The sequence below is a fragment of the Punica granatum genome, chromosome 5 (assembly GCF_007655135.1).
Source record: "Punica granatum isolate Tunisia-2019 chromosome 5, ASM765513v2, whole genome shotgun sequence".
Lineage (NCBI taxonomy): Eukaryota > Viridiplantae > Streptophyta > Magnoliopsida > Myrtales > Lythraceae > Punica > Punica granatum.
In genome coordinates, this window is record NC_045131.1 from 17,296,414 (window position 1) to 17,310,134 (window position 13,721).

Below are 13,721 nucleotides of genomic sequence, written 5' to 3' on the forward strand. Positions count from 1 at the left end.
AGGAACTACATTGATGTAACAAATAGGCGGGAGTTTAGTTAGATCTGTTAAAAAATTATCCAATGACTAACTTGATGTAGCACAAATACTAAATTGATGTAACATTTTCCACCGTTTAACACTGTAACCATTAAAACTTAACGGTATGGCCAAATTGATATGGTAGGGAATCAAATTGATGTCGTATTGGGATAAGATCGATGTATTCACCCCAAAAAAAGATCAAATTGATGCAACTATACTACTAACTGATGTAACTGCGTAAAGTTAGAAACTAAATTGATATAATCGTGCAAAGTGGAGGACCAATTTGATATAACCTTTAAGTGAGGGACTAAATTGATGTAAATGTGCAAAGTCAGAGATGAAATTAATGCAAATATGTAAAATTGGAGATGAAATTGATGTAAAAAATAAATCGGAGACGAAAAAGATGCAACTTATAAAATTGAGGACGAAATTGCATATTTACTATATCATCAATCCTGAGTCCATCAATCATCCAATTTTTCCATCTACTGTCTGTCTGTCTCTCTTTCTCTCTCCGTCTCTCTCTCTCTCTCTCTCTGTATAGTCCCTTCCATTTCCACGGAATCTCCATTCCCCCTTCCCTTCCTTCCCAGGAAGCTCTCTCTCTCTCTCCCTCAACCCTTTCGTCCTCGACACAGATCCAAACCTCATACCTCTCTTATCTCCCTGACTGCCCAATTTCCCCTCCCCCCTCCCTTTTGCCCCCTACAATCTGTGGCATCAGATCACCTTTCCGGAAAATCCTGACGCCCTTTTCCTCCTCCATATTTTTCTCCCCCCTGCAAAATCTGGGTTTTTCCTCTTCATTCCGTGTCGGAGATCGCACCTGTTCAATCCGCTAAATGGGGTTCCGCAATTCGTTGAAAAGTTTCATTCTTTGATTCGTTTTTGTCTGCTTGCCGCGTAGATTGATTTTGGGTCCTTAGATTTTTCTTACAGTTTTGGGCGGGTTGTTGAGCTGTGTATTTCAAGGCTCCAGCGCAGGGCTGTCGCGGTGGTTATGTTGTCGTTGGATTTGGATGGATTGATCTAGGATTTTCGCCATGAAGAAATAAGGGTTTGGTTTGGTTTGGGTTTCCATTGAAGATGGTATGACGATGAGCCCCTTCGTCACATGAATACGGGTGGATGAGGTTTCAAATGCCGTAGTGAGATACGTGGAATTTGTCGAGGGGGAAAAAGGAGGGAAAAGTTGGTGATTTTGTTTGGTCTGGTACATTTTTGGGATTGATTTGATCATGGATCATGTGATCGGTGCCAAATTTAAGCTCGGCCGGAAGATTGGCAGCGGATCCTTTGGTGAACTCTATCTGGGTATTCTGCTTATTCGATCATGGCGTTAACCGTCTTCCTGTCATTTTCCTTGCCCATTTTTTCACTTTGTTTTGGGCCGCCTTTTATTTTTTTCTCTCCTCAGTTTGAACTTTTTGAATCTTCTTTGACTGATCGGGCTTGATTTTGCAGGGGTCAATGTGCAGACAGGAGAGGAAGTCGCAATAAAGCTGGTAAGAGATGTAGCTATTGCTTGTTTTCGATTCAATACGATCCCTTAGAATTCTGGGGTGAGATTATTGAATATTCTGATATTTCGTAGATTTTGCTATCGCATCGACTGTCTAAGCAAGGTTATAACCTCTCACATGGTATTGATGTAGTTGAATTTGGCACGGGTTAGAACCTCTTTTCTTTGGCAGAAATTTTGTTCGAGTCTTAAGAGTACGCCGGACTTAAAATGGGGGGACCTATGGTGGAGAATTCTTTTCTTAAGTTTTAACATCCCTCAGCAGCATCTATACTGAGTCATTGTTGTACTATTGGTTGTGGTGAACAGACAAGCGTCTCCAATGAGATGATTGCTTTATTATCACCTAAAAATTAGTGCTATCCCTTTTTGTGCAAGGAGATACGTATTCTACTTCTATGCGCGTCTTTGAAACAGCTTGAATTGGGACAGCTGACTCTTTGAATTTCAAGGACTCCAATTTTAATGCTATGAGCCAAAATGGGAATTAGAGTGTACCTAGCTGTTTTACTCTTGCAGCTATGTTGTGTTCTTATGCAACTTAATGGTTATGATCAGGAATCTGTGAAGACAAAACACCCTCAGCTTCATTATGAGTCAAAATTGTACATGCTGCTTCAAGGGGGAAGTAAGTGCCTTTCTGTTGTCTTTCCTCTTCTCTCTCTCTCTTCTGAAGCATATCTATTGAAGTTGCTCGCTTGGTCCTATATGAGTCTTGAAAATTAGCTAATATAGCTGTATCTGTTACCTGAAGCTGGTGTTCCGCATCTTAAATGGTTTGGAGTTGAAGGAGATTACAACATAATGGTCATTGACCTTCTTGGTCCGAGCTTGGAAGATTTATTCAACTACTGCAATCGGAAGTTCTCTTTGAAGACAGTTTTGATGCTTGCAGATCAATTAGTGAGTATCCATGTCATAAGAAAGATATTTTTGCATATAAACTGCTCTCTGACTGAGGTTAACTTCCTTTTCTTTTTCCTTTTATAGATAAATAGAGTTGAGTATATGCACTCTCGAGGTTTTCTTCACCGTGATATAAAGCCGGACAACTTCTTAATGGGTTTAGGGCGGAAAGCAAATCAGGTATATTTGACTCTTTTTTTTTTGTTCTCTTTTCATGCTTCTCTACATTTGCTCATCTGGAATGACTATTATTTTTCCACATCTGATTTCAATTATTGGTCAGTCAGTGTCTAGTCATTGGAAGTCTTAACTTGCATCTCTGGAAAATGATTTTGTGAGGGTTAAGCAAATGTGTGATTAACCTCCAGATACATGTTGGAAAAGGCAGTGGTATATGTTCTAATCTAACATTGTTAATGCAGTATGTCATTTTTCTCTCTACTAGTATTATCAGTAATTTGGTTCAACTGTATGAATTTATTTTTATGGTTGTGGATAATTTCAGTAGTCTCTTTTGGTATCTTAGCTTCGTTATCTTAGATCGTAGAATCTGTGTAAAGGTCATTATTATATAGTGCCTGGTTGATTTGAAATATTGAGAAAGGAAGGAACAAAATGAGAAGACGATGTTATTAGGATGTTAACTTAGTATTGCTAGTTGGTTTATTTCAGTTGTCTTTTGATTGGATTTTCTGTTCATGCTTAATGGAGCTCTATTCTGCATGTGCAATGTGCTTTTGTGTTTTCTGCTGATTAGTTTGTTTTCCCTAGAATACAGTAGCTGGATATAAAATCCTTTTCGTTGAATTAGATACTGATATTTAATTGCTTTTCTCACAGGTGTATATCATTGATTATGGTCTAGCAAAAAAATACAGGGATCTCCAAACACACAAGCACATACCATACAGGTATACATACTATGTGATGTCCTTGTGTAATTTTTGTATATTTTATTTTTGCTATTACCTGATTTCACTTTATGAGGTAGACTTGAGATTATTGGCCCTTCTAAACATGTAAAGCAAGTGATGATAACAGTCTTCCTTATCGCGCTGCTTCATGTGGATATCGAGTTTGTTTCCTGAATCAGCTCTGTACTTGCTTAATGAGAGCAGCAATTTGGGATCACTGCTTGCTCTTGCAGATACATTTACTATTTTTTGTCTATTGATTTCTTTATTGGATGCGTACATCCTATGGGAAATTTTCCAAAGTATTGAGTTTTCCCCTTTTTTTCTCAAAGTGATACTTTACATGCATAAATACATGAGACCAAGTTGCCATTTTTGGTAGGAATCATTCTAATTGCATGGGCTTCTTCCCCCCCCCCACCGGGATTTTTTAATATATTGTCAAGACCAAAGGCATGAACATTATTTGCAGTGGTTTATTATAATTTACATTCCCGTGGTTTTTACAGGGAAAACAAGAATCTTACCGGAACAGCTCGCTATGCAAGTGTGAATACTCACCTTGGAGTTGGTGAGTGGAAGAACTGAGGCTTTTGTTATTGCTAGTTCTCTTTCTTTAATGTCTTATTCTCTTAGTCTCTCTAATTCTATCTCTCTCCTTTCTATTTCAGAACAAAGTAGGAGAGATGATCTGGAATCTCTGGGCTATGTGCTCATGTATTTTCTTCGAGGAAGGTTGGGAATTAAACTGCATCTCCTGTTACATCTCTCATTGAATCCACTCTATGCTCTAATATTTATCTTCTTCATCTTGTTAATTTTTCATTTGTTTTTTCAGCCTGCCATGGCAGGGCCTGAAAGCAGGTACTAAAAAGCAAAAGTACGATAAAATCAGTGAAAAGAAGATGCTTACTCCCATTGAGGTACTAATATAGTTTTTTTTTTTTTCATTTTTCGTTTTTCACATGAGGACTGCTTATAATGTATTTATCTGATTATTTTATGCAAGTAAAATAAGCTGCAAATATAATTTGCTTTCAGGTTCTTTGCAAGTCCTATCCATCAGAGTTCACATCATACTTCCATTATTGTCGATCACTGCGATTTGAGGACAAACCCGATTATTCATACTTGAAGAGGCTTTTCCGTGATCTATTCATTCGTGAAGGTCCTTTTCAGGCTTTGAAGCTATCTCATTTTTCTTTCTTTTTTTTCCTTCCCTTGAAGCTTGCTCGTTTAGCATTGAAATTGAGAATATCAAAATGGCCAATTAATTTCATTATTAATATTTGTCAGTAACTTAACTTGGAAATTATCTTATGTTTCGTTGTCTATATGGTTGCAGGCTATCAGTTTGACTACGTTTTTGATTGGACTATTCTGAAGTATCCCCAGATAGGATCCAGTTCTAGATCTCGAGTGAGTGTTTCTTAATCTTTTCTAACTTCGTTTTTGTTGTAATCTGATTCCAGCTGAATGTTCAATTTTATGTTTATTCCTGATAGCCAAGTGGGAAACCATCCCCAAACGCAGGACCTTCTGCAGAGAGAATTGAGAGGCCTTTAGGTTTGTCTTTCTACTTACAGTTTTGGCTTTATGAAGATTAAATATGACATTTATTTAGTCTCGTGTTTTGTGGAAAAGGGCCCAGAGTAATTTGGGGTAAATATTAATTTAGCCTTTGACTTTTTGGGAAGACCAATTTGGTCTTAATGGGGTTCCCTTGTACTCAATTGCACACACTGTCCATCTTGATGAATTTAATGGTTTGTCGTGTCCATTAGCAGAAATCTCTACTTGTTCCCTGGAAGTTTGAAGCTTTTACTAGTCATAATTCCAAGTCCTCTAGTGATGTCGGGAAATGCTGATATGAAGAATATTGCACTATCATATTAAAACAGAGACTAACCTAACAAAGGCTTCTGCTCAATGCTCTTTTATTTTGATGTCAGTTCATGAGAAATATGGCATGGGGTTTTTAATCCAATGCATGAAATTGCAAACAAAAGTAAATTTCCGGGAAAGATATTTGTTATTGAGTGCAGACCTCTTCCAATGTTTGTTATAGAGTTGAATTACGTATAATCCATATAGAGTTGAATTACGTATAATCCATATATGTTTTCATGCAGTTGGGCAGGAGATTCGGGAGAGACTTTCAGGTGCAGTTGAGGCATTTGCTCGAAGAAATGGACCTGTCCACGGCCTTCATGGTGATCATTCGAGGCACCGAACATCAGACGAGGTTCCCTCTTCCAAGGATGTGGTGAGTAGTATAATCCTCCATAGAAGCATGTTTCCTCGAAAGAATATTTAATTCTGAACAAAGTTTTACCACAATATCAGGTTTAAGTGCACTCATTTTCATTTAGAGTAAGCTTCGGACATCTTTATGTCGTCAGCTGACAATGTTTTCTCTTTTAATTATCATGAATTTTTTTTCCAGCAAGTTGATTCTGAAAAAAGCCGCACGTATGCCCTTCGGAGTGGCAGCACCTCAAAGAGGGCTGTCCTGACCAACAGCCGTCCAAGCTCCTCTGGTGAGCCAAGTGATGGCCGCTCAAGCCGTCTTATCTCTGGCAGTGGCGGTGGACGCCTCTCATCAACCGTCCAGAGGCTCCAGCCCGGGTTTGAGTCCAAGTCATCATCTTTCACCCGCTCGGGGGCCACTCGGGGCAGCAGCACTGAACCACTCAGGAGCTTCGAGCTCCTCTCAATTGGCACTGGAAAAAGGAAATAAAGAACTCCTGCCCAGCCTGGCCAGGCCTCCCAGCTTGTGCATCTTGCAGCCGTGCTGCTGGCTGCTTTTAAAAACCTTGCAGGATCCAGCAACAAGGCGAAATCCTCTCCCATCTCCCATCTTTATTATGTACGTATGCATCTGTAAAACCCGTCACTGGGTTGATATTCTCATAAGAAAACCCGAAAAAAAAAATCAAAGAAAAAAAGAAAGCAGAAAGGAAAGTAGTTTTTTCTTGTTCAGATGTAATGTGAACAACCATTATTTTTTCTCTTTGGAAAGGATTTCTCACCTAATCCAATGATGCATTTGGTAGACTCATTGCAAAAGAAGATAATGGCACCCTTCAAACTCCTCACTTTTTTTTATATTTTATATTATTTTATATATATTAATATTAAAATTGACAGCTTAAATATATTATGTTCAATATTTCTCTGATAAAATTAGTGATTCTTGACATGGTCTACATTTGTTTTGCTTAAACGTTACTTGGAAAGTGGAATGGAGATATTTGAGTTGAAAGAGCTGAAATCTACGGTGAATTGGCTTGTTTTGGGAGTGCCATTAGCCATGGCGCCAGCCATGCGTGCCAAGGCGATCGGGTTAGGCCAGGGCCACACGACATGGCGTGATAAGTTCGCGGGCGTGAGAGTTGGAGTTGGATCAGTACAGCGGGACTTACTAAATGGGCGGTCTCAAATGGCTACCCAGCACATAAAGAAAAACATTATGGTGCTGCTAGTAGGCCGTTATGGCTCGAGCAGAGAGTTTTGGCGTGATAGGTAGATATCAACACAGTAACACATCGCCCTGATTGCACAACGATAATCTTTCGTAATTTCAATGGGCTTATTATGTTTCTGCTTCAGTTGGTTGATGAAAGTTGGATTATATTGCCTTGTCAAGTCAGATTCACAAAGCCTAGTGTCACGGGTTTACTATTTTATCTAGCGTTCCCTTGCTCATGTAGCCTTAGTATTGTGTGTTATTTCAGTCTAACCACTCGTAGAGAGAGTAGAGAGAAAATCTCTTATTTGTATAACTTCTCGTGTGCGTTGCAAATGAAGGGAAGATGTATAACGGACAATTAACACATTACCGACTAATCGACATTAATTATCGAAGTATCTAGAAGATCTAAAAGAATGTATCTAGAAGATCTAAAAGAGCACGCTTCTCGAGGCTCTAGGGAAGTCACGGGATGAGCCTCCAAAGTCATCATCCGCTATATACCCCCAAGAACCACTGGAGAAGTACTAAATCTCGACTTAAGTGTCATGATATGAGGCTCTTTTTACTTGTAAAAAAATGAATAAATTATAATAATTATAACTTAACTTATTTGTTTACAAGTTAAATTCAATATGCTTTTTGGGATAGAAAAAAATATAGAATGCTTTTCTCAAAGTTGTTTTGAAAGTTATAGATGGAAGGATGAGAAAAAAGTAGTTGAGGAATGTGAAAGAAGAAAAGGAAAAAACTCATGATGGATTGTAAATACAAGTATAAAAATGATTAGGGAAAATTTTGAAAATATAAAGATGGTTTTAGGAAGAAGTTGAAAAACTAAAATGGGGGACATGTGGCAACATAATATTGATATTGATTCTTTTAATTGTTTACAACAATTTTCTCAAATTTTGAATTTTTCTTCTATAAGTAAATCTAGCATTTTACAGCTTTTAAAATTTTATGATATTATTTAATAATAATGATTTTTTAATTTAAAATTTTAAATAAGCATTTTTATTAAAATTTGGTTATCTAAAAATTCCTTTTAGAATATTTAGATATTTTCAATTGTTTTATAAGGTTAGGTAAAATTTGAAAAAATTTTTAGAAGTACAATTTTCAAACTTGTAATTTTAGATTTTAATATATTATGACAAGATATGATCTTTGTGTAATATTTTATGAGATCCATTAACTGAATCTATCATCATATTATAAATAGGACTTTATGACAATCTCAAAATTAAAAAATATTGATATAGGCGTGAAAGTGAATTCGTTACTTTTTTGGACTGATAACTGTATCAATTTACAAATATAATACATTACATTTTTTTCAAGTTTTTTTAGCATATCTTGTATTTTATATTTTTGATGAAGAGGTGAAATATCTTCTTTATTTTTTTTTTCTAAATGAGTAGAGAAAAATAATATCATGTTAGGACCGAGACTTTCGAATTGTGGGATTTGGTGGGGTTGGATTTGAAGGGGTAAGGTGGGGAAGGATCCACCACCCTTATTTGGATAACATTAATAAGGGGTGGAATGGGCGAAGATGCACCACCCTACTAGGGGTGTGAATGGGTAGAGGGTAAACCGGGAACCGGTGGGTACCTACCTTAACCGGTAAGTTATGAGTTTTGTCCGTTAGAAATAGGATAGGGTGCAAGTAACAAATCGAGAAACCGTTGAAATCCGGTTCGATTCCTATTCCTACACGCATGGTAACTAGAATTGGAACCGGTTCTTTATGTGTATATATATATATAAGTATATTGAATTAAGTTGTTAAAAATAATAAAAATTCAAACCCCCTTCCCCCACCATCTTTGTTACAACCACTCCCTCTCATCCCACAAACCATGAGCGCAACTCTAGGCTGCGTTTCTCCCTAACACTATGATCCTCGGCTACTCTATTCTGCACCACCACGAGCCATTGCAGGCTATTGCTAATCTTGCTCCAGACTGCCGTGAGAGGCTATTACTCTTGGTCCAACTCCACGCAAGAGTTTGCTACTTTTCTCATGGCCAAGATGGGCTCACCTTGCTATAGCAAGAAACAAGAAGCAAAAGAGAGCTATAATAAGGTGGATGCTCCTTAATGAGCCAATGCTTCTCCCCATGAGCCACAGCTGCTCTTAAGCCCTCAACCTCGACTATTTTGATTGATTATGAAGAGAGAGGAAAAACTTATATAGGTTCCAATCGAATACCCAGAACCGGTGGTATAATATAAATTCCAAGTAGAATCTGATTCTAGGTTTTGATAGGGTAGGGTCTGGTCCAAAATTTAGGAATCAAACTGTATACAGGGTAGGGTCCAAATATTGTGAAAAATTCATAATATTCGAACCTGCACACCCCTATCCTATTTCACCTCTTGTTTGGATAACATATTCAAAAGAGGATAAAACAGTTTCCCCATGACCTTAAGGGATAAGTTAGTTGTATCCCTAACCTTTAATTTTTTGCACTTTATCCCTAAGCTTAATGAAAAGTAGGCAAAGTACCCCCTCGATGAAATTATGTCCATATTTTCTGGCCAACTTGAATCACGTGCCCCCACATTTGAGATGGTAAAAGAGTCAGTTGACACCATAAAAATAATAAAAATTAAAAAAGAAAAAAGGGGAGACTTGATCGGAATCGGGAGTAGGGGTTGCCCTTGCCGGCCACCCCATTACCCGATGAGGTCGTCAGCGGTGTCAGCACCCCATTTTGGTCCATCGGCTCTAAGATATGACATCAACAAGGCTCCCAACTAGAGTTCCACAATTCTAACAAAAAAATGGCGAGGGCAACATATGGAATTTTGTAGCACACACAATTGATCCCGAAGAGTAAGGCACGAATTATCAATATTCGAATCGAAGGCAGTGGACAAAAGGGAAATCGTGTCTCTGTATCATTTTCTTCTGTGAGAACGACTATCTTCGTGGATCCTAGAACCAAGTTCGATATTTCTAGATCAAGGTTTAGTGAGTCGGGGACATTTCAAGATAAAATTCGTGGGAGCTGAGGCGCCCAAATAGTGAATACAGCAGCTCGAGCATGGGATTCGACGCATTATATCATGCTCAATCCTAAACCTAAAAGGGTGAATTCCATATGCGTAACCTAGGAAATAGAGTTAGGTTCAATTTGACTGGTCATTCATTCCAAGATTCAATACGGAGAGAGAGTTATGAATTTTTGAGCTCACCATGCCCGAAACTGTTAAACCGGGACAGACTCTGCCAGTCAAGGGAGAAAATCCATAAAAAATTAAATTCTTCGTACTTTCAAGCATGGCCAACGTTATTGGATTCCTAATTCACTTAAGATTCAGAAAATAAAAAAAATAGGAGATTTTTTTGGCTAGATTAGTATAGAATCGAATATATTATCACTGATCAGAACCAAATCTCCCGGTTCAGGCCAACTGTCAAAGAAAAATTGTTTCGGGAACTTCCCGAGGTCAAACGATCTTCAAATTTTACGAGGATGTTCCCAACTCATGTAGAGATCAAAGAAAAATATCAGATAGACCGAAAGGTTCATGGGAAATTCAGGAAAATTCGGAATATACAGATCAGCTCATGGACTGTTGGTGACAGCTAGCACAACACCCTAACTTCTCTTCTCCAGCGGCCTCCTTTCCTAAAAATGCCGACTCCCTCGAAAAAAACCCTAGCCGCCACGACACTCCCTCAGTTCCCCATTCTCCCCGGAATCTCGATCTCACTCAAAAACTTCCCCTCAGCTCACGTCCGACTCATCCCTCAGCTCACCCGGGCTCGGTTTCCCTCATATCCGGAGCCCTCAGCTCATTCCCGTCCTCACCCTCAGCTCCGACAACGCAAACTCCTTCACTCTAAGATCGCACTCTTTCCCCAGCATGCACACATGCACATCCAGCTCGGGCTTCCATGGCAGCAGCCCCTCTCGAGCTCTCATCAGCTAAGTCCTTGTTTCCCTTTCCACTCTTGTTCTCTTGCTGGGCAATTATTATTATTTTTTCTTTCTCTATATGTGCGTGTGTTTCACTTTTCTATTATGCTTCCCCCTTTTTTGTTTTATTTTTTTTATTTTTATTTTTATTTTTTTGTTTTGTACGTTTGCAGGTCTAGCCTAGTTGATAAGCTATCAAGACAGCCTCTTGTGTCGTCCATTCAGCAGCTCAACACCGTTCAATAGAGGGGGTCAGGTAATCCTCTTTCATCTTGAAAACCACTAGTTACTGGTGACTGAGCTTTAGTGTGGGTATTTAAATGGTTCGGACGCATTTCACTCAACTCTTGTGGCTTGAGATCGAGATTGAGACACCAACTGAGACGCATGTTGTTCCTTAAATAGATTCGAGCGTGTTTGTCTTGGCTTTGATGATAGAATGACGTGTTTTTGCTGACGACTGAATTGTTTGGTATACCCCTTCAATTTGGAATAGTTAATCTTGATCTTAATAATCGTCAGTCATGATTGGTATAGGACTGAGTTATTCAGTTTGATTTCGAGGACTTGACGACTTATTTGAGTACAACCGTGTCCTGTGGTAGATTCTATGATTTTCTAGAGGTCCGACACTTTTTATTCTCTCATGTCAAGCTCGATTCAATGTTCTTGCGCATGCTGGTCATGAATGAATAACAGCCTTAGAGACTCATGTCAATCATATTTAAGTCGTACAATGAGTCATTCTTACACCTAGGCCTCTTAGAATAATTTTCCTTTATGTATCACGTTATTTCGAGTGTTTTAAGGCAACTATAAGAGTGATTTATAATCTGGACAGCATTGAGTTATGGCTTTAGAGATTTGCTTCAATCATATTTTTTTTTATGAAATGAACTGTCCTTATATTTAGATGCCCTAAGGTCGTCTTCACTTAGCTTTTCATGTTGTCTTGGGTTCCGTTAAAGTCGATTTTGAGAAGATTTTGAAATCAAATCTAAACTGATGTGTGGATTTTGAGACCTATCTCGATCGTGAATATGGAGAAAGAAACATCTCTTGGTGCTCGGATCGTCTTCATTTACTCTTGCTTGCATCTCGTGTCAATTACGAAATGAGAATGATAAATACATAATAAGGCATGAGAGGTCTTAATCGAATCATGAATGACAAGGGCGACATGAGTCTTCATCTTGTGCTTGATTGCCTCTGTGTTGGTTCCAGTACTTTAAAATCCTCTATTCCTATCTTGTCCCTTCTTCTTGTTTCGTTTTTCGTTTTCTTGCATGTCTCATGGGAGGAGAAGGTTGGCGAGACAGGAAGATAATAGGCCGATGCTGGAGACTTACCTAGGCTTAGGTTGAGTCCCGACTTGAAGGCCGTCCCAGTCTGTGGTAGTCAAGGATCTTCCGAACTAGCTCATCCTGAGAATCTCTTGGGATTAGGTATAAATCTCCATCTTAGTAACATGCGATGGGTCTTGCGATGTTCGACGAGTGAATTCGATGAGCTTGCCATGATTGTGTGCCCGTGATTTGTGTGTCTGGATGTTTCCTTGATAATTTAATTAAAATCTCATACGAATTTGAATTAATCATATAAACTCAATTTAAAAATTGAATTTAAATTCAGGACAGTCGGGAATTAGAGCTTTTGTCGGACGGTCCACCAATGACTGGTTCGATGGCTCGAAACTCGCAAACTAAAACATTCCGCATATTTTAATTGAACTCAATAATTCCACGTACGGGGAAAAGGACGTGTAATTGGACTAAATAAATCACTCGGCTTTAAGCAAAATGCATAAATTGATAAATTATCGGTAACCGCGCCGATAATTTAAGAACAAGTTCTTCTATCATAAAATGCAGAATTTGACTAACTGTGCATTCGGCATAATCAAACATGGGTAAATAGGTAAAATGGGATAGATTTTGGTTTTTAGGCGAAAACATTTTTGTCATAATCTGTAAAAGCCACATCGTCACGGTACAAAATAATTTAAAATAACTCACGTATTCGAGACTTGATTACAGACATCGTGTTTGTCAAGTCCACTAAAATAACTTCGAATGCTACATGCCCTCTCTATCACTCTTTTTATTTATTTTAAGGTAGGATTTGTATGCCAAGATACCCAGGTTAATAATCAGTTAATTCACATAAATTCGGCTATAACAAAAACTCATTGTTTGTTTATTTGAGCTTGCTTGTTATATTTTTGCACTTATTTGTTATGCGGGTCGAGCCCGATCCTTTAGGACACGATTCACACAGGGTCCAATGCCCCTAACCGTTGATCACGGGGTCACATGCCCCCATACACTGAGTGCGCATTTAATTTAATTTTCGGTCTTTTCCAAAATCATACGGTGAGCATTAGTGGAATAATGGCCGAACGCGAACCGACCGGGATTCAATCATTGTAATTTGTCTTTTATTTATTTGAGAGAACAATGTAAATATTTATATTGTATATTTATTCATGTAATAATCCTGGTCGGAGAGTGGACGGTTCGAGTGTTTTTTCGAATTTACGGTGTCAAAACGGGCGAATCAAGTGCAACCCTAAATCATGCGGTAATAAATAAAATGGCAAGCCTAACAAGTTAAAGTACCGAAAGGGCGTGTGGGATATAGGCCCACACATATAGAACCCCCGAATTCGAAATTTCCGATTCCGTACAAACCATTGCCTTAACATACTAGGTGTATCCCATACCCCTAGACCCGAACGACTCATCGGCCCTCGACCTTCGGGTCGTAAACAGGTAGTAGCGACTCCTTCTCACGTGCGTCCGTCGCTCGTCCCCGCGAAGGTGGACACTCCCAAGTCGCGTTGCATAGGAGCGCGCATACATGCCCTAACAAGACGAAATTCGGGTGCGCACAAGCGGTCTAGAACCTGCCAGTGACATTGGTCAGGAGGTGGGGTGGCCAGC

General features: G+C 38.8%; 1 protein-coding gene across 1 annotated transcript; it reads left to right on the plus strand.

The window, feature by feature from the left end:
• Positions 1 to 520: 520 nt before the first annotated feature.
• Positions 521 to 6,474, plus strand: LOC116208130 (casein kinase 1-like protein 10). Its single transcript, XM_031541385.1, has 14 exons — positions 521 to 1,344; positions 1,495 to 1,535; positions 2,111 to 2,180; positions 2,307 to 2,455; positions 2,543 to 2,638; positions 3,299 to 3,369; positions 3,882 to 3,943; positions 4,044 to 4,107; positions 4,211 to 4,295; positions 4,414 to 4,540; positions 4,718 to 4,791; positions 4,878 to 4,938; positions 5,505 to 5,638; positions 5,819 to 6,474. Exons 1-14 carry the CDS (start codon positions 1,269 to 1,271, stop codon positions 6,110 to 6,112), a joined length of 1,404 nt encoding a protein of 467 aa, XP_031397245.1. The 5' UTR covers positions 521 to 1,268; the 3' UTR covers positions 6,113 to 6,474.
• Positions 6,475 to 13,721: the final 7,247 nt, after the last annotated feature.